General features: G+C 46.7%; 1 protein-coding gene across 1 annotated transcript; it reads right to left on the reverse strand.

Moving 5' to 3' along the window:
- Nucleotides 1-229: 229 nt before the first annotated feature.
- Nucleotides 230-22453, reverse strand: LOC133517314 (fatty acid synthase-like). Its single transcript, XM_061850570.1, has 21 exons — nt 22011-22453; nt 19411-20177; nt 19098-19328; nt 16990-17617; nt 14759-14952; nt 14089-14317; nt 13360-13610; nt 13065-13289; nt 12127-12964; nt 11537-11634; nt 11155-11358; nt 10669-11073; nt 8314-8523; nt 7465-8207; nt 7150-7292; nt 6926-7046; nt 6464-6663; nt 5979-6380; nt 5190-5485; nt 4012-4407; nt 230-3651 (listed from the first exon to the last, which is right to left on the reverse strand). Exons 1-21 carry the CDS (start codon nt 22156-22158, stop codon nt 3295-3297), a joined length of 7086 nt encoding a protein of 2361 aa, XP_061706554.1. The 5' UTR covers nt 22159-22453; the 3' UTR covers nt 230-3294.
- Nucleotides 22454-22666: the final 213 nt, after the last annotated feature.

The raw sequence follows: 22666 nt of genomic DNA on the forward strand, positions 1-22666 counted from the left end.
TTTTTTGTTTGAATTTATGTATATACAGATTGGTCCCGTTTTTGTCAAAACTCAGTTCTGATGATGGGATCCATGAGGAATCGAGGGCACTCTTCAAATGTGAAAGGCATACATATAGTGATTTTTGTATTTTATGTAACAAATCAAGCATTTACATTTAAAAAAATGACATTTGATGAAGTGGAACTGCTGATGATGATCAGAATGGAACTCTTCAACTCAACGACGTTTGGCGATTTCTCCTGTTCGCTGTGTTTGTTAAGTAAATTAAATTTTCAAAACAAATTTTTGTCAAGTTCGCATTTACATTTAAAAAAGTGACATTTGATGAAGTGGAACTACTCAGAATGGAACTCTTCAACGACGCATAGTACACGTTTGGCGATTTCTCCTGTTCGCTGTGTTTGCTAAGCAAATTAAATTTTCAAAACAAATTTTTGTCAAGTTCGAGTTCTGACGATGGGGTCCATGAGGAATCGAGTGAACTCTTCAAATATGAAAGGCATACATATAGTGCTTTTTGTATTTTCTTTAACAAATCAAGCATTTACATTTAAAAAAGTAACATTTGATGAAGTGGAACTGCTGATGATGAACAGAACGGAACTCTTCAATGATGCATAGTTCACGTGTGTAAAACGGAAGCCATGACTTATATGAACATACCATGAGTGCGAAAGAGGCAGACTACAAATGATAAAAACGTGACCATTTTTGAGTTCCATAGGCCACTGGGCCGCCAATTGCCGCCATTTATTTATTTTCAACCTATGTCAGGCATCGTAACGCCATAATTTTTAAATTAAAAAATATATATCAAGCGGGGAAAAAACTATTGAAAACGTATTGTAGTCAAAAATTGTTTTACAGGTACCATATTTTATACATGGATGGTTTGAGTTAAGAGTGACGGGAGAAAGAAGCTTGCAATTTGCGAACTTCGGCGTTCGCGGTAGGCTCGACTCTAACAAGCTCGGACATTACAATTAGTAGAGTAAATATACGTTTTCTGACAAACAAATTAATATAGTTTTCAAACCCCCACACCTTGAAATGTGTCCCCGTTGGTGTTTTTTAGACATTCTCACGAAAACTATAATATATATATAAAAGTGTCAAGGACAGAATTAATCCTCATTAAATGTAAGAAAAAGTATGATTGACTTTGTGATAGTGGATGAAAGAATTAGGAAGAATGTGTGACCCCGTACAGTTACTGCCGATTTAAAAAGAATAAAAGTGGAGAATTTGCAAGATGAAGGAGTCAATGATGAGTATAAGAGTAGATTAAAAACCGAATTTGAAGGTATGGATGAGATTAGTGAGACTGAACAATTGTCGAATAGTTTTAAAAATAAAGTAGTAAGTGTGGCAAGTGAAGTATGTGGAGTAAGTAAGAGGCACAAAGGAAAAAAGGAGAAGAATGTTTGGTGGGATCAAGAACTGCAAGAAGCAGTGTGTGAGAAGAAAAAGTTGTGGTTGGATTGGTTAGCTACAAGAGCTAAGCAAAGAAATCACACAGCTTCATTTGACGAAGTCAGTGAAGCAAAAAGGATTATAAAAGAATGAAAGTATTAGTAAAAGAATGAGCCGATAGAAAGAAAGACGAACAGAAAGATAAAATGGAGGAAAGGCTGTCTCAAGATTTCCAGGCAAATATAAAGTTTTTCTGGAAGTCTATTCGTTTGGCCAAGGGTAACACCCAGAATTCTAAGCTAAACTCAATTAAAGACAAGAATGGAAGATTAGTGAATGAGGAAGAATGCATCTTAAAAAGATGGAAGGAAAGTTTATTTTGAAAGTTTGTTTGATAGAGAAGAGGCAAACCCGCCAATTTCGGAGTTGAATGAAAGCATTGCATATGTGTCGGAGAATGAAGATAGTATTAGCATGATATGATATAGTCAGTATATGATAAAGTTTCTGTCGAGATGCTGAAAGCTGGACAGGGCATTGTAGCAACTCAGTTGTATCGCCTTTTCAATATGTGCTTTAGAACCGGCCAAGTGCCCGGGACTGGTGTAAGGCTGTCATTGTACCTCTTTACAAAGGAAAGGGATCACAACTGGATTGCAAAAACTACAGAGGCATTAGCTTACTCAGCGTCGTCGGCAAATTGTATGCAAAGATATTGATTTAAAGAGTAGTGAAAGAAACCGATGAGAAAGTATGGGATGCATAAGCGGGATTCCGAAAGGGTATGGGATGTACGGATCAAGTCTTTTCCCTGCGATGCATAGCCGAAAAGTATTTGGCCAGAGGCTCGGCGGACTTTTTCTGATCAAATCGGGGAAATCCTCAAGAAAGGCCAGGTCAAGAGCATCCTAAACCGACGAGCGTGTATGAGGAATGTCATGAAAGTGAAGGAAGCGAAAGAGGTATATCAGGATCGTAGCAAGTGGAAATCCGTGGAAATAAGCGTGATTATATGTATCTGAAAAACAGAGTCGAGTCTTAAAGCAGGGGACTCAATGGACTTGAGACTTAACCATCACTATATATATTTATACGGTTTTAAAGAGGATTTAGACTATCCATAAATCATGTAGCTTAAGTTAACGGAGTTGCGCGTGTCACAGCAGTATCTACGGCAGGGACCGGAACCGCTTACCAGGGTTTTTAAGCGGGATTTTATAACGCTGGTTTTGGTAAACCATGTTATTCTGGTTAAGCATATCAACGGCTTATTGCTTAAGCAACTAACCCGAACGTTTAAATTAATTCGAGTTAACTCACAGTCAGAATCCTGTTTAGGGTTTTAGTGGTAAGCGGTTACGAACTCAACGCAAAATATATTGATCCTTATTATCATAGCTCATCGATTTATTCGATTATGCTTACCCCGTAAACAAGTTAAGTCGAACAAACCCTAACCCAAATAAACGTTTAATTTTCGAATGGCTTAAGGCCCAAAACCGCTTAAGGTAAAGAAGGGGTTTTCCGGTCCGCGCAACACGGTAAAGTGTTTTCGGTAATTCCGAACTATTACTCTCGTATCTCGGATAGTTTCAAAAATGAACTCTGACATGATTGAATTATGAGAGATTTTTGGAATTACGGTGACTTGAAAGTACCTACCCGAATACATCTTGAAATACAATACAGCACATTAAGTTAAAAAAAAACTAAAAGTTTGCCTACAAGTCTCGGACATAAAAAAGATAGAACGTTTTTCTTGATATGCATTTTCCATTAATGTGGATGCCGCTGACAACGAGTAATAACTAGAAGGTTAGTAAGACCATAGCAGCATGTGATCTGGCAACTGTATAATTATGGATGAAGACGGCTCGCTCAGCGTCGCGCGAGCAGACCGGACACGTGGTCGGCGATGGCGCGTGCTGCGTCGCCGGTGACGATGCCGCGGTGCGAGGCGGCCAGCGGGCGCACGCTCAGCTCGCCGGCGCACGCCGCCCGCAGGCCGTAGTCCTCGCCCCCCGCGACGCTCTCCTGCGCCTTGAACAGCGTCACGGGCCCCTGCAGCCGCGCGGCGGGCCGGTAGCTGTCGGCGATCTTCAATCTGTGCAGGACGGCGCGCGCCGCGGCGCGCAGTTCGTCGGTGTGCACGCGTGTGCCGCGCGCGGCGACAATCTCGCTGAGACGGGTCAGTCGCGCCTCTATGTCCGGCAGAGGCCCCAGCTCGCTCACCGTCTGCAAGTGGTGAACGAACAAACAAATTAAATGAATTGACCCGCCAAGTGTGGACGAGGGATCGTATTGGTTTTAAATTTTTTTCTTAAGACCTCACTTATCTTTGACCAGTTTTTAGGGTTCCGTAGCCAAAATGACAAAAATAGAATTTACGAAAATATAGTTTCATCATGTCCGTCTGTCCGTCCGTCCGTCTCTAAGTCAGTCAGTACACAACCGTCTGTCAGTATGCCATAACCATTTTTCTCCAATACTGTATTTTAATAACATTTGGTTTTATTTGTGAGTCGCTACATAGGTAGTTTAATTTAGTTTTCTTTGTCTTTGTGATAAGAATAATCAACACTTCAAAATACTAACCATAACAGGGTCTAAGTCATAAAACATTTGCCCAGAATAGGCAAGTAAATTAGCATCGTCGTGTTGAAGTGATTGAATAGAGTTTTGCTTAGTAGAGTTCTTGATGCGCGAGGCGATGTAGGCGGGCGAGCCGTCGACTAGCACGAGGCGGACGGCGCAGCCGTCGCGCTCCAGCTGCAGCGCCATCTCGAAGGCGACGCAGGCGCCGAACGAGTAGCCGAGGACCGTGTACGGCGGCTGTGGCTGCGCGGCGCGCACGCTTTCCACGTAGAAGCCCGCGAGCGCCGCAATGCTGTCCAGCGGCGCCGCCGCGGTGCACTGTAGCCCGAGCACCGCGCCGCGCACGTGCTCCGCCACGCCGCGTAGCAGCTCTGTCGCGCCCTCGATCGGGTGCACCTGCCCACAGAAACTGTTTTCAGTGCCAAAAAATAATTTAACCTAAATAATTTTGTTGTGTAAAAGTATAATTTATCTACTATCAGACTTCAATAGCTGTTAAAAGCAGATTAGATTTATCATTAAAACTGCCGTCACATAGTGTTAATAGAAAAATATATAATAATTATATAACAATTATATTAAATTAATCTCAAGACTTTTGAAAATCTTTAGTTGTAGAGTAGTTCTATTCTGGTCTTAATAAGCAGTTCCATTTCACCAAATAGCACTATTTAAATACAAATTCAATTTTTATTTAAAAACTAAGAAATCGATATAAAATTTGAGGAGTACCCTCGTTTCCTCATGGATTCCGAGCTTGACAAAAATCTGGCTTAAAAACCTAACTTGCTTAACAAACATAACGAAGAGGACAAATCGCCAACCATGAATTATGGATTCCATCATCAGAACTAGATTTTAATAAAAACGGCACCAATTTGTACATAGGTATGTACTAACAATCAAAAACGAATTTTTAAAATCGGTCGTCAAATGACGGAGCTACAAACATGAATAAAACAAAGAAATACATACAACCGAATTGAGAATCTCCTCCCGTTTGAAATCTTGATATCGGGTAAAAATTGCTACATGAAAAAATGATAAATTGTGCACCTTGCGCATTTATAACTTAAATTGAAACACAGAAGCTTCGCTCGCGCTTTGCTCATTTAGCATCCTCTTATCACGTTTTTAATACTATGCCCAAGGTTATATGAAAGTTATCAGTCTCCTACCATAAATATCGGCTTGTCATCGGCGTTTGCAGGAGGAAGTGAGGGCAGCTCGACGAGCACTCGCCAGGGCATGAGCTCGGCGACGGCGGGAGGTGCGCAGTCTGCGGCGGCGCTCGGCGCGCGCTGTCTGGACAGGCCTCGCAGCCGACCGAACGAGAGCGCGCGAACGTCCTGCACGCCGAGCACCAAGTCGTATTCACGCTCCAGCACCTGCTTGATCTCGGCGACCATCAGCGAGTCCAGCCCTAGCTCCACCAGGGTCGCCGTCGAGGACACCTTGTTTACGTCGCGGATGCCTGCAGCCAAATTATAAAACATGATCATGTCATTGAGTCAGCCGTTTAATTAATATTATTTCGCTAGTGGGTCGCTGGGAAAGATTCTCTGTAATAATAGAATCTTTATTTGTTTAATTTAAAAGACAGCTAACGAATAAATTGTTTTCTTTTTAAAATTATTTATGTTAAGTTAGCCAGTGGCGGATTAACCGAACAGCAGAAAAAGCATATGCTAAGGGCCCCGCGCCTAAGGGGGGCCCCGCGCTCCGACCCTGACCATGCGATTTCGGCATGCGGAACCGGCCAAGTTCAAGTAGAACTCGCACTTCGCGGATCCTGTACTACCACATTTTATTTACAATTTTTTTTTTCGTAAGTCACCTATTTTTCTTTACCACGATACCAAATTTGAAGATATTTTAGGCTTACGCAAAGACCTAGAGCAGAGTTTAGCATAAAACCGAAGGTGCAGAGTGTCTTTGAATGGTGTCATTGAATAAACAAATGGTACCAAGCACATTGGCGACAGCTTGCACGATGTCCTGTGTGGGCTTGTCCAGAGCGAGTCGCTTATCGGCGTGTACTATGGACGAGGCCACGGCGTGCGGCATCAACAAGAGCTTGTCCAGCGTGTGCAGACACGAGGCGATGGTCTGCGGCACGGTGCCGGCCACCTCCGCGTCCCCGAACAAGGCAGCCGCGAGCCCCACGTCGCCGACGGCGCCCCACTGCACTGCCAGCGCCGGCAGCCCCTCCGCGCGCCGACGCTCCACCAGCCGCTCCATGCCGCTGTTGGCGAGCCCGTAGTTGCTCTGGCCCGCGTTGCCGCGCCCGCACGACACCGACGAGAACACTACAAAGTGCTCTAGCTCCGGCGCCAACTCGCGCGACGTCGAGTCCAGCCTCCGCGTCACTGTGCGTAAACAAAAATACTGATTATAAGTACTTGACATGACTTATTGGGAGCACGTATGTATGATATGGCAACTTACTGACCCTCAATCTTGGGTTCGGCGACAGCACGGAAAGTTTCCGGCGTCTGGTTCTCGAGGAGGGCGTCGCGTAGCACGGCGGCGAGGTTGAAGATGCCGCCGACGGGCGCCGCCGCCGCCGCCTCCAGCAGTAGTGTGCGCGCGCCCGTCGCCGTCGCCGCGTCCGCCAACGACACCAGCACGCGCACGCCCGCCAAGCGCCATCTACGAGCAAACACGGTTATTGGCAACAGGAAAGATATCTAAGTTTACATTAAAACGTTGTAGTACTTATATGCCTAAATTAACATATTCACAGTAAATAAATATGCGACGATAAGCTATGTTTAGATTAACTTACTTTCTCCATACCGAGAATATAACACATCTTCTGTCATGTTTAATTTTACTTTATCTCCATTAGACCCTCCAACTAACAACCCATTTGATGGCGACCCATACCAGAAGAGTCCGAATTTTATATCACCTGCGGATGCACCAGGATTGGTAGCCGGTGCGCACGCCTCTGCGCGAGGAGAAGACGACGGTGCGTGCACCGCGTCTCACCAGCCACTCGCACAGCTCCAGACCGAAACCGCCCAGTCCGCCTGTGATCGGCAGATAAAGGAGAAATAGAAATCAGTTAAAAGTAGTTGCATTTCAACAAATATATTTAATTAGGTACCTATCGATGTGGTGGTTAGCACTGACCGACAAGCACGTAGCTCTTCTCAGGATGCATGTACACGCGGGGCATGGCGGGCAGTAACCGCGGCATCGCCTTTTCATTCGCCGGCTCCTCGTCGCGCACTTTAATCACAACCTTGCCGATGTGCTTGCCCGTCGCCATGTACCTGGAAGATAAACCCGCCATGAGGCGCCCGGTCGGAAGTATTTAAATATTCAAAGCATTTATTATTATAGAACACAGTTATGAGAAGGTATTACAAAATAAAAGAAATCCGCGCATTCAGTCAGCATTTAGGCGTCCGAATGCAAGCCCAAAATTATTTATTTAATACTCACCGGAAGGCCTGCTCGAGCTGGTCGTTAGCGTAGACGGTGGCGGGCAGTGGGCGCACGGCGCCAGTGGCGATGCCTCTTTTTACACACCGGATCATCTCTGCTTTCTCCGGGTGGTCTCCAGCCTCGCCGAACAACGCATCGAACAGGACACCGTGCACCGTTGCGTTTTTCAACAGTACTGCCATGCCCAGCGCCGTGTTGGTGCTCAGGTCCAGCTTGCCGACCTCAAGGAAGCGGCCGCCCTGACCGAGGCAGCGCAGTGAGGCCTGCAGCTTGTCGCCCGCGAGCGAATTGAGCACAAGGTCGACGCCACGGCCGCGCGTGCGGTGCAGCACGAGTTGCTCGAAGGAGCAGTCGCGTGAGTTGCCGATGTTGGCATCCGGCAACTGCGGGAAGCGCTTGCGGAGAAAGGCGCGCTTGGCGGGCGAGCCCACGGTGGTGTAGACGGTGCAGCCAGCGTGCAGCGCCACGGCGATGGCAGCTTGACCGAGCCCGCCTGCACCCGCGTGAATCAGCGTGGCCTCTCCGCGCTGCATGCGCCCGCGCACTGCCAGCGCGTAATACGCTGTTGCGTACGCTACGGGCACTGTGGCCGCCTCTTCCAGCGACCACTGTTCCGGTACCTCCCACATGAAGGTCTTATCCGCTTGCACCGTGGTTGCTAATCCCATCGTCTGAACCATGCCCATTACGCGCTTGCCAGTTGATGAATACCCGCTGAACTCCAACCCGAGCATACATTCCTGTAAAATGAGGTAATGTTTTACCTTGGCTAATTACTCTACATGCTTTTTTGTTTCAATAAAAGATCAGTTATTTGATATGATTATTGTATTGAGTACTGTGTACCTTATCAGCGAGTCCAGCGGGGAGAGAGTCGGGGGGCAGCTTGCCGGTGGCAAGCATGATGTCGCGGAAGTTGACAGACGAGTAGCAGACGCGGCACAGGTCGGTACGCGGCGGTTGCGGTGCGGCCGCGGCGTGGCGCAGCTCGCTCTCCACCCACCGCAGCGACGATAGGTCTCCTCGCGTCAGCGTGTTCACGTACGCGTGCTCCACCTGTCACCGGGGACCGACAATAGACTTTATGTTAAGTAGGTAACTGGCGAACGCGACAACTTATTAATCACCACGACGCGTCAGGTCCATTTCTGTCAAATGCAATTGAACAACAATCCATGGATGGATGGAACCATCGTAACATTCTAATTAGAACCTTATACATATTTTTTTTCTGGCCTAAGGATCGAAGTATCCCAAGCCCAGCAAGTCGCGTTTTTGAGCGAATAAGCTAAAGACCGAGCTACAGGCAAAAATCTCTAAATTAGTGATCCAATTCCAAGCTCTGCTTTCCGACCGCTCAGCCTTCGACTTTGCATGTGATTAATTGCTTCACGGTCGAACTGTTGAGGCCCTCTTGTCGAGGCGAATCTTGGCTTTCAACCTCTTTCAAACTTGTTCATTAACCCAATACCTACTGGCGCAGCTAGGTCTCTAGCTTCGATACGGAAGTTTCCCGCAAGCAGACGATCCGGGTGTTTGGCATTATGCAGAGCTCGGCTTTTGGTCTTGCTCAACTTGCCGTCGAATTGATACAATGGATGGCAAGTCAATTGAATCAAAGGTCTGCTCTGCATATATTTTAGTAAATAAAATTATTCAGTGTGTCCAATTTTTACAACTCCTCTACCATACCACGTGGGTGCGCCCGTTTCTATAAAATTTAAAAAAATATATAATTTACAAAATACAAAGCTGGCCATATACACTAGGGTATGCCTGCGCAGTTTTATCAACTGCACAGGTAAAACGGTGAGTGTGTGGCATTCGACCGTGCAGTTTCCTATACAGCTTTGCCTGTGCAGTTGTACTGTACAGGCAAAACTGCGGAGACATACCCTAGTGTGTATGGCCAACTTTTAAAAAACGGGAAGTTCTGAGATGGTCATAAAAAAATATGTCAGTGTGGTGTAAAGGCTCTCTTATTCTTCATCTTATTCTTCTTCTTCTTCCTGGCTCCCTCACTGCTGAGGATCGCGACCATGTATGCTCCGCCTCCATATTATGCGGTTATCATCATCATCATCGTCTCCTAGCCGTTTTCGGCCACAGCAACTGCTTTCTACCGCTGAGAGTGTCGCTGGTGCGCTCTCAGGTGACTGACGTAGCAAATCTTAGCAGCGAATGTGGCCGCACCCCTCCGACGTAATTATATGTTATGGCCATAGGTGGTTTGGCCTTTAGCTCGTCACGCTTATCGTCAAGTTCTGTGCGTCGCCTGGCTTCGAATTCACGCACCTGCGTCTGAACAATATGCCTCCACTGTGGACGATCACCAGCTAGACTCTCCGATGTCGTTGGCTCTATATGAGCTCTCTTCATATGCCGCTTCAACACATCTTTGAGCCGCAGAAACTGGCCGCCTCGCTTTCGCTTACCATTTTGCAGTTCGCAGTAGAAGATGCGTTTCGCGACTCGGTCCTGGGACATCCGGGAGACGTGACCGCACCATCGTAGCTGTCGTCTCATTAGGTAGGCCTCTATGCCGGCGACATCGGCACGCCTAAGGATCTCCGTATTCGTAAGACGGTCGGACCAGTGGACACCCATAATGTCGCGGAGGCATCTCAGATGAAAGCTGTCTAATGTGCGAATATACTTCCGATACAGGCACCACGTTTCTGAAGCATATAGAAGATGCGGTTATAAGCTATATGGGTCACGCACTGCATGTTTCCGCCAACCACCCTCTTAACAGCATCAGACCATCTCGTGGGTACTCTTTCTTGCGCACGCTTCCCATCCATTTGACCCAAGATAATCTGCCTTTCTAGGTTATGCTTATTCTTCATAAAGTGATGAAAATGTTAAACTTTATCCACAAGAATGGCAAAGTAATTTCTTGCGAATTTTGAGTTGTATTCTCATGTTGGCCGGTGGAATTTACTTTTAAAATTTTATTTTATTTAGATATCAAACAGTCATATGAACATACAGTTAGTACAGCATTTCATGGCGTTGGTGTGCTCAATAATGATGTGTTTCATTCGGTAGCAAAGTCTGTTTAATCCTCGTGCCTTGAAACCCTCGTGCTTTAATTTTGGATACTTTCGCTTGCTCGATGCTCGGGTATCAATATTAGCACGAAAAGTTAAACAACAATTTTACACCCTTGTAAAACAATTACTAACTAATAACTAGTACCTGTCGTTGGACAGGCGCGGTGTCTTCGAGCGGCAAGTGGCGGTAGGTACCCCAGACACCGGCGCGCAGCACGTTGAAGGCCAGGTCGCGTCGCACCTGAGCGAGGTACGCCGGCGCGTCGGCGGCGAACGCGTGCGGCGCATCGGGCAGGTAGTACACGCGGAGGCGCGCGCCGCCGGGTTCGTGCCGCAGGCACGTCCCCAGTCCCAGCACGCCGGAGTCGGGTGCGCGCGACCAAACGAACACGCGTAGGTCGTCGCTCTCGGCGCGCTTCAGAGCGACCTTCAGGCGCTCTACCCACGAGTAGTCGTCTTCACGCACTTCCACGACGACGCTGGTTGCCGGCACGGCCGCTGCGGGCCTCAGCAGCACGTACTCGTACGACGCGGAGCGGCTTCGCGACACCTTCATAAAAACGACACGTTTTAATTAGGAGCAGAATCATTCACATAAAAGTAATCGTGACACCAAGGAGCGAGTAAGTACCAGAGTGAGTCCTGCGGCGGCGGCGGCCGCCCGCACCGCTGGGTCATCGACTGTGCTCGTCGTCTCTTCCAACAGAACGAAGCCGTCGGCGCCGCTCGCCGCTGCCAGTGAACACAGCACGTCGCGCCGCGCCAATACGTTGACGCCCATCACCACGTGGCAACCGCTCTCCAACTCGCCGCTCTTCGCCACCTGAATATATAACTAGCTGAGATTAAACTTGTATTCACAAAGTTCAATAAAATTGTCCGGTCTATCGGTCTGAACATTTCATTACAACGATGTGCTTGTCCATTACATGCATGGATTAATTTTGTACGGTGAGTAGTGATGGTGTTGCAAACGGAATGGGTAAACCAAGGTTGCACCTGTCCTTGCGTACCTTTATCCCGAGCGGTTCCATAGCGGCGGCGTACTGCACGGCATCCGCGCCGGCCGCCAGCGTCGCGTCCACGCGGACGCCGGGCTCCGCTCCCAACACTGTGTACACATGACACGTTAGTGAAATAACTCGTCGGTCTGGCGCGCTCGACTTAACTCGGAGCAATAACTATGGTGATCCTGACACTAATTGTGCTCTCCAAAAGTCAAAGTCAAAATATTCTTTATTCAAATAGGCCTAGCAACAAGCACTTTTAAATCGACAAATTTTACAAATATCATCTTAATCTAAATATCAGAGCAATTTATTGATGCAGTTATTATTGTTCTAAAAAAACATTGAATTATTGTAGATATGGTAAACTTAATAATAAGAATTTCACAAAAGGATCGTCAATTCGTCAATCACCAACCAAAACTTTTTTTTTCGGACAGCTATGTATTTAGAAGCGAATTTCGTAGGTTTCTGTTGATTTTCATTATTACTATGATTTTGTATATAATGCTATTGTTTCAACTCGTTGGAACTTATTACAAGTCTAAGACCAATATTTCGTATTATTTAAGTTTATAATCTGGTTAACGTCGTACCTTGCACTGCACGTGGCAGTAGAAGCGTGTCCGCAGGCCGCCGCAGAGCGAGCTCGGCCAGTCTCAGCGTGAGTACATTGCAGTTCTCGAGTGCGAGCTGCAACGCGGCACCCAGCACCGCGCTCGAGGCGTTCTCATAATCCGCGTTGTCCAGCGGGACGAACTCATACTTCTCGAGGCGCGGCGGCGCCTGGGCGTTCGTGCGGCGCGGTGCCAACGAGGTTTGCGCGCCACGGAACTCGACACCGCCGGCGACAATGACGTTGAGGTGGCGGTAAAGCTGCACCGGCACCGCACTCCCGGCAGCCCCCGCCGCCTCGCGCTGCGCCGCGGGGTCTATCAATACTCGCTGCAGACGCGTCGGCAAATATAGGACTCGCTTTTCATTGCCGATGAGGGAAAACTGTATCGCCGTATCCATAAAGGAAATCCAGTTTCCCTCCCAATTGAGTAATCCGCGCGTGCCGCGTGCGTCCGAGGACTCGATACCGCGGAAAGCGCCTTTGTAGTAGTAGCCGCGCAGGCGCAGCTCTTTGTATATGTCATCCGAGTCCAGCGACGGCAGGTCCTCCGGCTCGGTGTCGTACGCGCTCAGCGCGGCAACGGACAGGCGCTCGGCGGTAGGGTCGGCGGCGAGGCGCGCCGTGCCCGTCGCCACTACCTCGCCACCCTCGCAGACCTCGAACTCGCTGGAGCCGCTCAGCAGCGACACCAGGAAACGAACTGGCGCATCGTGGGTCATGATGGTGGCGCGACGGAAATGTACATTCTCGAGCACCACCGCCGCCTGCTCCATTTCTAGATTGTTTATCTTTGCTACCGTACGCCACACCAGTGCCTGCTCGACAAAAAATACCGAAATGAATAATTTTAATTTTTTTAGACAAACAAAATAGTCGTACACAATCAACCGTACCTACGTGTAAGTCAACACTCACAAGATATCCCGTCGCAGGGAAGAGGACTCTGCCATCGATGTCGTGGCCCGCGAGAAAGGCGTCTCCGGAGCTACCGAGGTCGTACTCAATGACGGTCTCGCTGCGACTGGTCGTCTTGAAATCCGCAACGCTCCACTCTACGGAATGGTCCCACCCGACATGCGACGCGAGCGCGGGCGTGCCACGGGACACCGGCCACGGTATACGAGGATACAGTCGCGAGACCTATAACGTAAACAAAGTATTAATTGGATGTTTACGTAAACAATATTCGGGACTGAAGTAAAAAGGCTACCTGTGGTTGTACGCCGGCGGCGTAGGTCTTGCCTACGGCGGCGAGCAGATGCACGAGCGAGTCGGGCGCGTCGCGGCGCACGAGCGGCACGTGCAGCGCGTCCGGCAGAGCACGCCGCACGATGGCCTGCAACAGCGCGTGCGGCGCCACCTCTAGCAGCAGCGCCCGCGCCGGCACCACTGCCAGCACGCTCGCGAACCGCACCGGTGACACTAAGTTGTTCACGAAGTACGCAGCGTCGCACATCCGAGCTGCAACAGGATCCAACGTGAAGGTCAATGCCGAATCCCGCTAGTGCCACTCCTGAGGCGTGACTTAAATGAAAAAATTTCAAATGTCAGTTCATAGAAAATGTTTATTTAGTATTATTGTCCTATTTAAGTAGAACAAGCCGGTACTTTTGTTATTCACAATTATTTTAATTAAGTACCTAGTAAGAATTGACTTGATAAATAAATTTTTATACACACTATAATACATATTACAACAGGCAGATGGAAGTATTTTAGCAGCTTTCGTTAGCCCAATATGTGTACTCAGCATTAAAAAACCGGGCATTGCATAAAATAACAGTGTAGCGTGTGGCCGCGAAGGACAATGCAAAGGGGTAAACTCGAACACTATCCTTAGCGCGCACAAAACGTTCACGTAGGTACTCCATTGCGGCTGCGTCCCTGATATATAGCCTACATGTTTTTTTTTGTTAGTTCCCAATGTTCCCCTACTCACCCAACTTGGATTCCCAGTGTACCGGTGGTACCGAGGAGGAGAGCCATCGCGCGCTGCGTTTTTTCGGCGCAGGGATAAGCTGCGTCAGGCGTTCGAGCGACTGCGGTGCGGCGCCTACCACGTACGAGCTGTGGAACGCCACGCCCGAGCTGTTGACGCGCCGTGCAAAAATACCTTCAGCAGTCAGCTCGGCCACGAACTTTTCTATTGAGGCTGGCGGGCCCGAGACCTGTTGTGCCATATACATATATGAGATTTGGTGATGCTCTAAAGCAACTCCTATAACTTCATTTGACTTCTACTACCAAACTGAATATGTACAATTTTTTCAAGTTATTACAAATTAAGTACCAATTTGTGTATTAAATCCTCATACATATAATTTAAAAAAAATCGCCAAAACGCAATGTGGGGTAGGCAGAGACGTATACATTCAGCCTATTATAATCCAGCCTTATCCGTATGGAAGTTAAAGGGGGTCGAAAAGTCCCTGAATCCGTTTCGAAAAAAGATACTGCTCAGTGAAATCAGTACCTAATTGTTGTACCTATAAATAAGTACGTACACTGATAAATGGCATCATTATTATCATCATAGTATACTTTTCACGATAAGATGCAAACATAAAATCAGCTCCTACAATTTAGGCCCTAAATGTGAGCTTCCTCACTGTGACACTGTCTGCAGAGTTGTGGCAGGCTGGTTCGACGTCCGCGGGGCAGCGGCGCACGGCGTCCTCCCAAGAGAGGCCGACTGCGGCCATGGCCCCGGGGGGCAGCCTGGCGTCCACGATGCTGCGCCCGCGCCACAGAGCGCACATCACGGCTTGCTCCGCACTCAGACACTCATCGGCGTAAGCGCATCCTAAAATGAAATAAGTTTGTGACAAAAAATATCTTTAAAAACACACATAATTATTGAATACTGTACTCAATGCTCCCAAAGAATTTTCAATTTGTCATGCTCTTTTGCAACCCACATTGCATTTTGGATTATTTATTATTTGAAGATTTAGTACACAATTGGTACTCTATTTGTAAAAATTGTAAGTACAGCTTTAGTTTGGGAGTAAAAGCCACATGAAGTTGGGGTTGTTGTAGAGCATCATACCAGCAACCCCTACCGAATTCCAGCATAGGCATTTACTTTTCCAGCAAACGAGTGGTTGGAAAAATAAGTACTCACCATTTTAGTCTCCAATATGAAAACTTTATTTAATTTAACACCTGGTAGTAGCCAGGAAATTTCCAAATTAAGGATAGATTGCACTAGACCGTCTGTGACCGTTAAAGCGTTCGCAATATTTGTTTTGTATGGGAAGTTTGGTATATCTCTGCTTCGTGAGTTGCGTGACGTTGATGACTCTGTTAACTGGCTAACTGGCCCTATGCTTGTGCAGCTAGCTCGGAGCAACTCTCAGTACTGAGTTAAATTGGTTGTATTGTGGCACCAAGGCACGAAATAAACATTACAGTTATATGAAAAAAATGCGCGTGAACTAAATCGTAGTAATAGTAGAAATGTAGTACTTTCGTGTTTTTGAAAATGAAAATACCTTAATGGGACTAATATTTTGACAAGGAGATATGCTAAAACGCAATGTGGAGTTGCCAGAGAGCATGCTTTAAGAATTGAACTAGCCAAAACAAGTCATATGTCAGTAATAAAATGTAACCTAAGTGCTTAATTAAGTTAAAATAAGATTGAAAAATTTATTAAAATAATTGAAACGGATTATGTTGCGTAACCACTAAAAAGTACTGTAGTTACCTACTGTAAAGGCTGCGAAACGTCGGATTGTATTATAAATTCGTTATACGCGTTATAATTCGTTTAAATTTATAAACTTTTTTTGTTTATTAAATTTTTGGAATTATTGTTTTACATAATTTTAGTTTAACAGTTATTATAGAAAATCATAAAATAATTCATTCTTCGTGTTACTCGTGTACATGGACCAAAATGCACTAAGTATGAAATAAAAATATGGTTATTTAACACATCGCATACGACAGAGCTTTGCAATTACAATTTGCACTAAAAATTACAGTAAGCTCCTGAACTGGAGTTAATACAACAAATAAAAGGCATTTTAGGTTTGCTGGCGATTTGAAAATTGTTTGTTGGGCGTTTATGGAATAAAAATTTACATCGCCTCGTATCAGACTGCCAAGGAGAAGGCGTAGGATAGACATACATGAAAATTAATTCACCCTGGGCTCATGTCGGTGAAGATATTTTCTCTCTTATTTTATGGTGATTATTTTGCAATTTTAATCGTTTATATTTTCACTTTCACGACTTCGAGTTTATGAGACTTGCAATCTTGACTCACTCAACAACTAACGTATCAAGAAATGATATTGAACAAACAATTCCCGAGGAAATATGTATTGTGTGCTTGTCAGGTTGGTTCGATATTTGGATTTTTGAAATATAGCGTTTGTTTATTAGATTTTTTGTGTCCCCAAGCAATAGCCTCCACTCGACCCTGTCTGATTGCATTTTCCCACCATGCCGCGTAAAATGCGGCCGATCAAGTAGTTTAGGGAACGCTCCCGGTACTGAATTCGTATTACTGACCGAGATTTTCCCGTTCCGTGAGGTACTCATTTTGTACAGAACACCAGTACCGGGAGTACACCCTAAAGTGGCTCCGTCATTTCTTTTTCGGTCTGCCTGCTTCCCTGTCTTCACTATATGTGGTGCTCGGTGGTTAAAATAATGATATAAAGTAATGGTATTGAGAAGAATTTTTGGTAATCTACCATGCTTTATCAGTCGATCACTGTGTCACTTTCCATCGGCCGTTCTATTTAGTGAAGAATTGTTCCTATATTTCAATTTTTTACATTCTATATACGAATAACCTAAAAATGTAGTGTTTAGGGTTGAACTTACCCACTTCTCCGACAGAGTGTCCGATGATACCGTCTGGTCGTACGCCCAGCTCGCGCAGCACGTCTACCAGCGCCACCTGCACGGCAACGATAGAGACTCCAGAGTTGATAACGTTTTCGAAAGCAGCACCCGGTGCGTCTGTTATCAAGTGCAGGAGATTCACGCCGTGGGGTTCCAGCGCCGCTGCTGTCCGTGCGATGCTCGCCGCGAACACCGGTACGCGTAGCAGTGCACGCGCCATGCCAGCCCATTGTGAACCCATGCCGCTGAACATGAACCAGATCGGGCGCGGCTCGGCTTCGCTCTCTAGCACCTCGAGTTGTAGAGATGTTGGGCTCAGTACGGCGTACCCGCGGTGCAAGTGCCCGGGTATAGCGCGCGCATGCACGGCGTCTATAAGAGCGTGCAGCTCTGCGTCGCAGGGGTGAGCGACGGCCAGTTGGAGCATGCACTCGACTGCTTCAGCGGTGCGGCCCGAGGCGAGCAGCAGCCGCGGTGCTGGGTACGCGGCGGGTGGCGGCCGTGCGCCACATCCTCCTTCCAAGATCATGTGCGCGTTGGAGCCTCCAAATCCAAAAGAGTTTACCGCCACCAGACCGCCATGCCATTCCGTGTTTTTGTCTACGACCTGCAACGTGAAAAGGTTATTCATTCTCCGTGATCTCAAAAGAAAACTCAAGGACACCTGCACTGTCCCCATACTTACCCATAAGCACGGAGTTTGACAAAATTACAAAAATGAAATTCAAGATTTTTTATTATTAGTGGATAAACTAAACTAATAGATTCTGTGATTGTGTAAAATAAAAATAACATATGAGTACGAACTTTGTGTACGAAATAAGCATTACACACTCGAATGTATAGGTAATAAATAAATAAAAAATTAACTCTGCCGTAGACGATCCTAAGCCCGGTTTGAGAAAGTAGGAAGATAGACAGAGAGGTGTAAAACTGCCATATAAATACACCAACAGCGAGCAACAGGTGGCGGTCAATTAACATGTCCCTAGGCAATGGCAACTTTGAGGAATTAAAATCTCCTCCACTCTAAATCCACTCTAAAGAATTTTAGTATTTTATGGTTTTATTTTTTTATCATAGTTTTTTTTGTGTAATTTGACATTTAGAGACAGTATACATCTCTAATAAAGTATTTATTATTTCATAGATTCGATATTTGTAATTGTTTTTTTTTTTTAATTTATTGTTTGTAAAAATGGACATGTAAAAGTGCCCCTGTGGCCTATTTGCTAAATAAATGTTTGATATTTGATATTTGATATTTGAAAAAACCTCTAAAATGCATAGCTCTTGAAGACAGCTGGCCAACGTAGAGAGGCTATGGTTATTACCTTCATGCAAAGTACAAACAAACCCCTTGGTCCCCAATTTCCCAGGGTCCGCACTATCCTGGCAACGACAGCAGCCTCGAGTACAGTCCAGACAGGGGTACTAAGAAAGTCTGGAAGAGATCCAACTATCACATAAAACTATATTTGGCTACGTATACGTAACATAAAACTATATTTGGCTACGTATACGTACTTGAGATTGCAATCGAAACTGGAAGAGATAGGAGAAGATCTGACCGGCATAAAGTGGGAGGTTATAGGGCTAAGGAAGTTGAGAAGGGGCTATGGGATAAACCGGAACCGGAACCGCCTGCCTAATAAAACGGTATCTAATTTTATTGTCGGCCGTCGGTCGGTGACTCGTCCCCACAAGATGGGCCCCCAAAAAGCGACACCCTTTGATGGCTCAAGGGTAACAACGGTGTGAGCGGCTCAGGGGTGTTGAGAGGCGTGCGCCGCTTTCTACCTAGTGACTATTAACAGCCAATGTGCCAACTCGCGTCTTATGCATGATTCACTTCCACCCTTGGGGCATATAGCTCTGGACGGCTGGCCAAGGCAAGCCAGAGGCATATAATCCTGATCGGGCGACAGAGCTCTCCAGTAACACACGGGTATGTTGTGTCGCTACTCCCAAACAGCTCACCACAAGCTACCCTGCGCTTAATGATAATGTTATTTAATATATATTTTTTTTTGTTAAAATACACAAAGCCAGCTTTAAAAACAAAAATAAAATTTAAAATGAATCACCTGTATGCACCCGTCTCTGAACGCAGGTATATTCTTATTAGGTGTTTTGAAATGTAGGTTGGCGGGTATTACACCGCGCTCCATGGCTATCACCAGCTTGGCGATGGAACACAGCCCTGAGGCCGGCTCCGCGTGACCCATGTTAGATTTGACCGAGCCAAGAAGCAGCGGCGTCCGTCGGTCCTTGCAAAACAGCTCTGCAATCGAATTTACCTCTTCTGGGTCACCCGCCTGCAATAAAACATTTATCAGGAGACTATCACAGAACACCAAAATTACTCTTAAACCATATTGGCCAATCAGCCTTTTTTACCTTCGTACCAGTGCCATGTGCTTCTACGTAGACAACGTCCTGCGGTTGCAAGCGAGCATCTTCGAAAGTCTCTTGCGCGAGACGACGCTGCATGGCACCCGTGGGGTACGTGATCCCTTGCTCCTTGTAGCCGTCGTTGTTGATGCCAACGCCTCGAACAGTGCAGTACACACGGCGCGCGTCGCGCCGGCGCTGCAGCAGCACGGCCACTACCGCTTCAGAACGTACGTAGCCGCATCCACTGTCGTCGAACGCGGCACAACGACCATCAGGCGAGAGCATGGTCAACCGATGGTAGTTAAGTGCAGAGGCCGGATCAAGGCATAGATTTGTGCCGGCGACTATTGCGGAGTCGCAGCGGCCACTGCGGATATCGTTCACGGCCAGGGCCATCGCGTTCATAGCACTTGAACAGGCGGTGTCCATTGATATCGAGGGTCCTTTTAAATCAAATGCGTATGAAACTCGGTTTGAGATCATTGAGCTGCTACAGCCAGTTACAATGTAACTATTGATCTTGTCCTTGTCGCCGGACCACGCACCAAAGCTCTCTGAGCGGGTGAGTCCTACGTAGACCCCGCTGCGTGAGCCACGCAGCTCGACGGGGTTGTAGCCGGCGTCCACCATGGCCTCGTGCGTCACTTCTAGCAGCAGACGCGACTGCGGGTCCATAAAATGCGCTTGCTTGGGATGCACGCCGAAGAAAGATGCGTCGAAGTGAGCCAAGTTCTTCAGCTTGCCGCTCCGATCAGGCAACCCGTACCAACCTAATACAAACATAGTGTAAATATTCATATTAATATTCATATTCGTATATTTATAATAATTCATATTACATGTCACTTTTCATAATTACGTTAAAATACTTAAATAAATAAACAATTACATTAAATTAAGAGTTAAATTAAAATTAGCATAATAAATACAATGTTAAATAAAAATAATTATGCCTACAGTTACATTAGGTAATTACTTAATTAATAAAATCTGCAAAACTGTAGAGAGTGTGCTCGATGAGCCACAGTTTGAGCCTTGATTTAAAACTGGCTAGTGCCGGCGCTTCTGTGACATGTGGTGTTGGTGACCACGGGCTGCGTGAGGACAACACCAACCGCGGCTCTAGAAGCCTTACTGGGCCTGCCGCTGCTGCACCTCTTTATACAACGATACGTCTCAAAAAATCTAATCTCTGGAGACCACCTCGGGTACCACACACCGAAACCCTCTACGAGGCCATAGGTAAGGAACCGCTAATAGAAGCAGTGACTAAAAAGATACCTAGGAATTTCGTCTTCGACAGGAACTACAGTCACACGAAGAACCTCGTGAAGGAATCTTCACGGATGGAACAAAGTCAAGGTAAAGCACTGGCGCTGGAGTATTCTCAAAGGACCTAAACATACACATCTCAACACCACTAGGTGCACACAATACAGTCTTCCAGGCAGAATGTACGGGCATCATAATGGCAGCCCACGCAATCGCTTCAAGGGAAGTATTGGACTACCCCATACCCCATCCGCATACTCTGTGATAGTCGGCCAGCACTACAAGTTCTGCAAAGTTATACACCACACCACAAAGCTCTGTCCGAGGTATGCACCACCAACAGCGTAACTCTGCAGTGGATCAAAACGCAACTCGCGAGGTTATGATGCAGCAGACATATAAGCGAGAGGAGGCTCGGATGACAGTACCTAAACCGATTCTATCTCTGCCTTATGCCTGGCTCCAGAACATGCTGTAACAGAACACCAAGGTAAAACACCAACAGTTCTGTTCCAACCTAGGCACGTGAAGGCAGGCGAAGGAAACCCTCCCGACAATGAACTCCGGTTTGTCAAGGAGGCTGAGACAGCTGAAGAAGCCACAGCTCCAGCTTCTGACTGGGGCCATAACTGGCCACGCCCCACATAACCGCCTCTGCAAGGCGTGTATGGAGGCAGAAGAAACAGCCGCCCACGTCTCGTTTTCGAATGCCCAGGGGTGGCAGAGTCTGTTTGCTGGCGTCTCTCCCTGCAGTCGTCGGCAACATCAAGGGTCTGCTCGGTTTCTTAGCAAGAGTAGTTCCGACAACCCACCACGCAAAATAGGCGCAATTGTATGATATCGAGTTGTGGAGACCAAGCCCGCGAGTATCTATAGCCTATAACCTACCTGGCGTCCAGCGGTGGTCGTCGGCGGTGACCAGAACGCGTAGCTAACATGCCAATCGCTTACGCTCTGTAGCGAACGAAACGCAACTGTCATTGTCGCTCTAATATGGATGAGAGGTGGTATGGGTGATGGTGGTGGAGACAACGCATTTCATTGTCGTAGCGTAAGCGATTGTCACCTTAGCTAGGCCACCAGGTCCATGTCGGTGAACAGCTGCCGCGCAAACTCCTCGATGCTGTCAGACTCGGGTGGACGGCCTGATAGGCCCCACAGCAATACGCCATGCTGCAGTGCATGCTCACCCGGCGTCCAGTGGCGGTCATCGGTGGTGACCAAATCCATGCCGGCGAACAGCTGCCGCGCGAACTCCTCGGTGCTGTCGGACTCGGGTAGGCAGCCTGACAGGCCCCACAGCACCACGTCATCCTGCAATGCATGCTCACCCGGCGTCCAGCGGCGGTCGTCGGCGGTGACCATGTCCACGCCGGCGAACAGCTGCCGCGCGAACTCTTCGATGCTATCAGACTCGGGCAGGCGGCCCGACAGCCCTGACAGGATCACGTCGTCTTCTGTGTTCACGTTGCTTGACATCTTCAATCACCTGTAAAATACCAAAATAACTTTGTATAGATATAAGTTTTTTCTTACTCATTATTATGTCAAGAAAATGCATAAATTAGGAAACGTGCTTTTTAATCCAGTTGATCAAAAACTTTATGTAGCTATTAGCGTGTGGAAAGTTGGTTGCATACTGCCTTTTAATTTTCATATTTTTCAAATTTATTTCTGAACGTAATCCCTACGTCCACACCAAAGAGTAAGGACCTTGGAAAAATTACGTATTTTTATTATTACTTTTTTTTACCTTTAAACATTAACTTTATTTGCGTATCTAAGAAAAACAAGTACAATAATAAAACTTAAAACCTACTACTAAAATAAAGTACGATCTAAAAAAATAATAATTATTATTATAAAACTTAAACTGACCTATCTTAGGTACCCTAGATCTGACCCCTGCGGAAGGGTGCCCATAAGGCTGGCCACATTCCCACGCTGAATACCTATGGTTATTCTTTAGCCTAGGAATAAGCCAGCT

Source organism: Cydia pomonella, chromosome 4 (genome assembly GCF_033807575.1).
Source record: "Cydia pomonella isolate Wapato2018A chromosome 4, ilCydPomo1, whole genome shotgun sequence".
NCBI classification, from domain to species: Eukaryota; Metazoa; Arthropoda; class Insecta; order Lepidoptera; family Tortricidae; genus Cydia; species Cydia pomonella.

What these genes read in the sequence shown, in the direction of transcription:
- LOC133517314 (XM_061850570.1), bottom strand. Translation starts at nt 22,158, where the DNA reads ATGTCAAGCAACGTGAACACAGAAGACGACGTGATCCTGTCAGGGCTG. An exon ending in TCCCTGCGACGGGATATCTT is followed by an intron (nt 12,965 to 13,064) that starts GTGAGTGTTGAC and finishes TTTGTCGAGCAG; the next exon opens with GCACTGGTGTGGCGTACGGT. An exon ending in CGCCGAACCCAAGATTGAGG is followed by an intron (nt 6,381 to 6,463) that starts GTCAGTAAGTTG and finishes GTTTACGCACAG; the next exon opens with TGACGCGGAGGCTGGACTCG.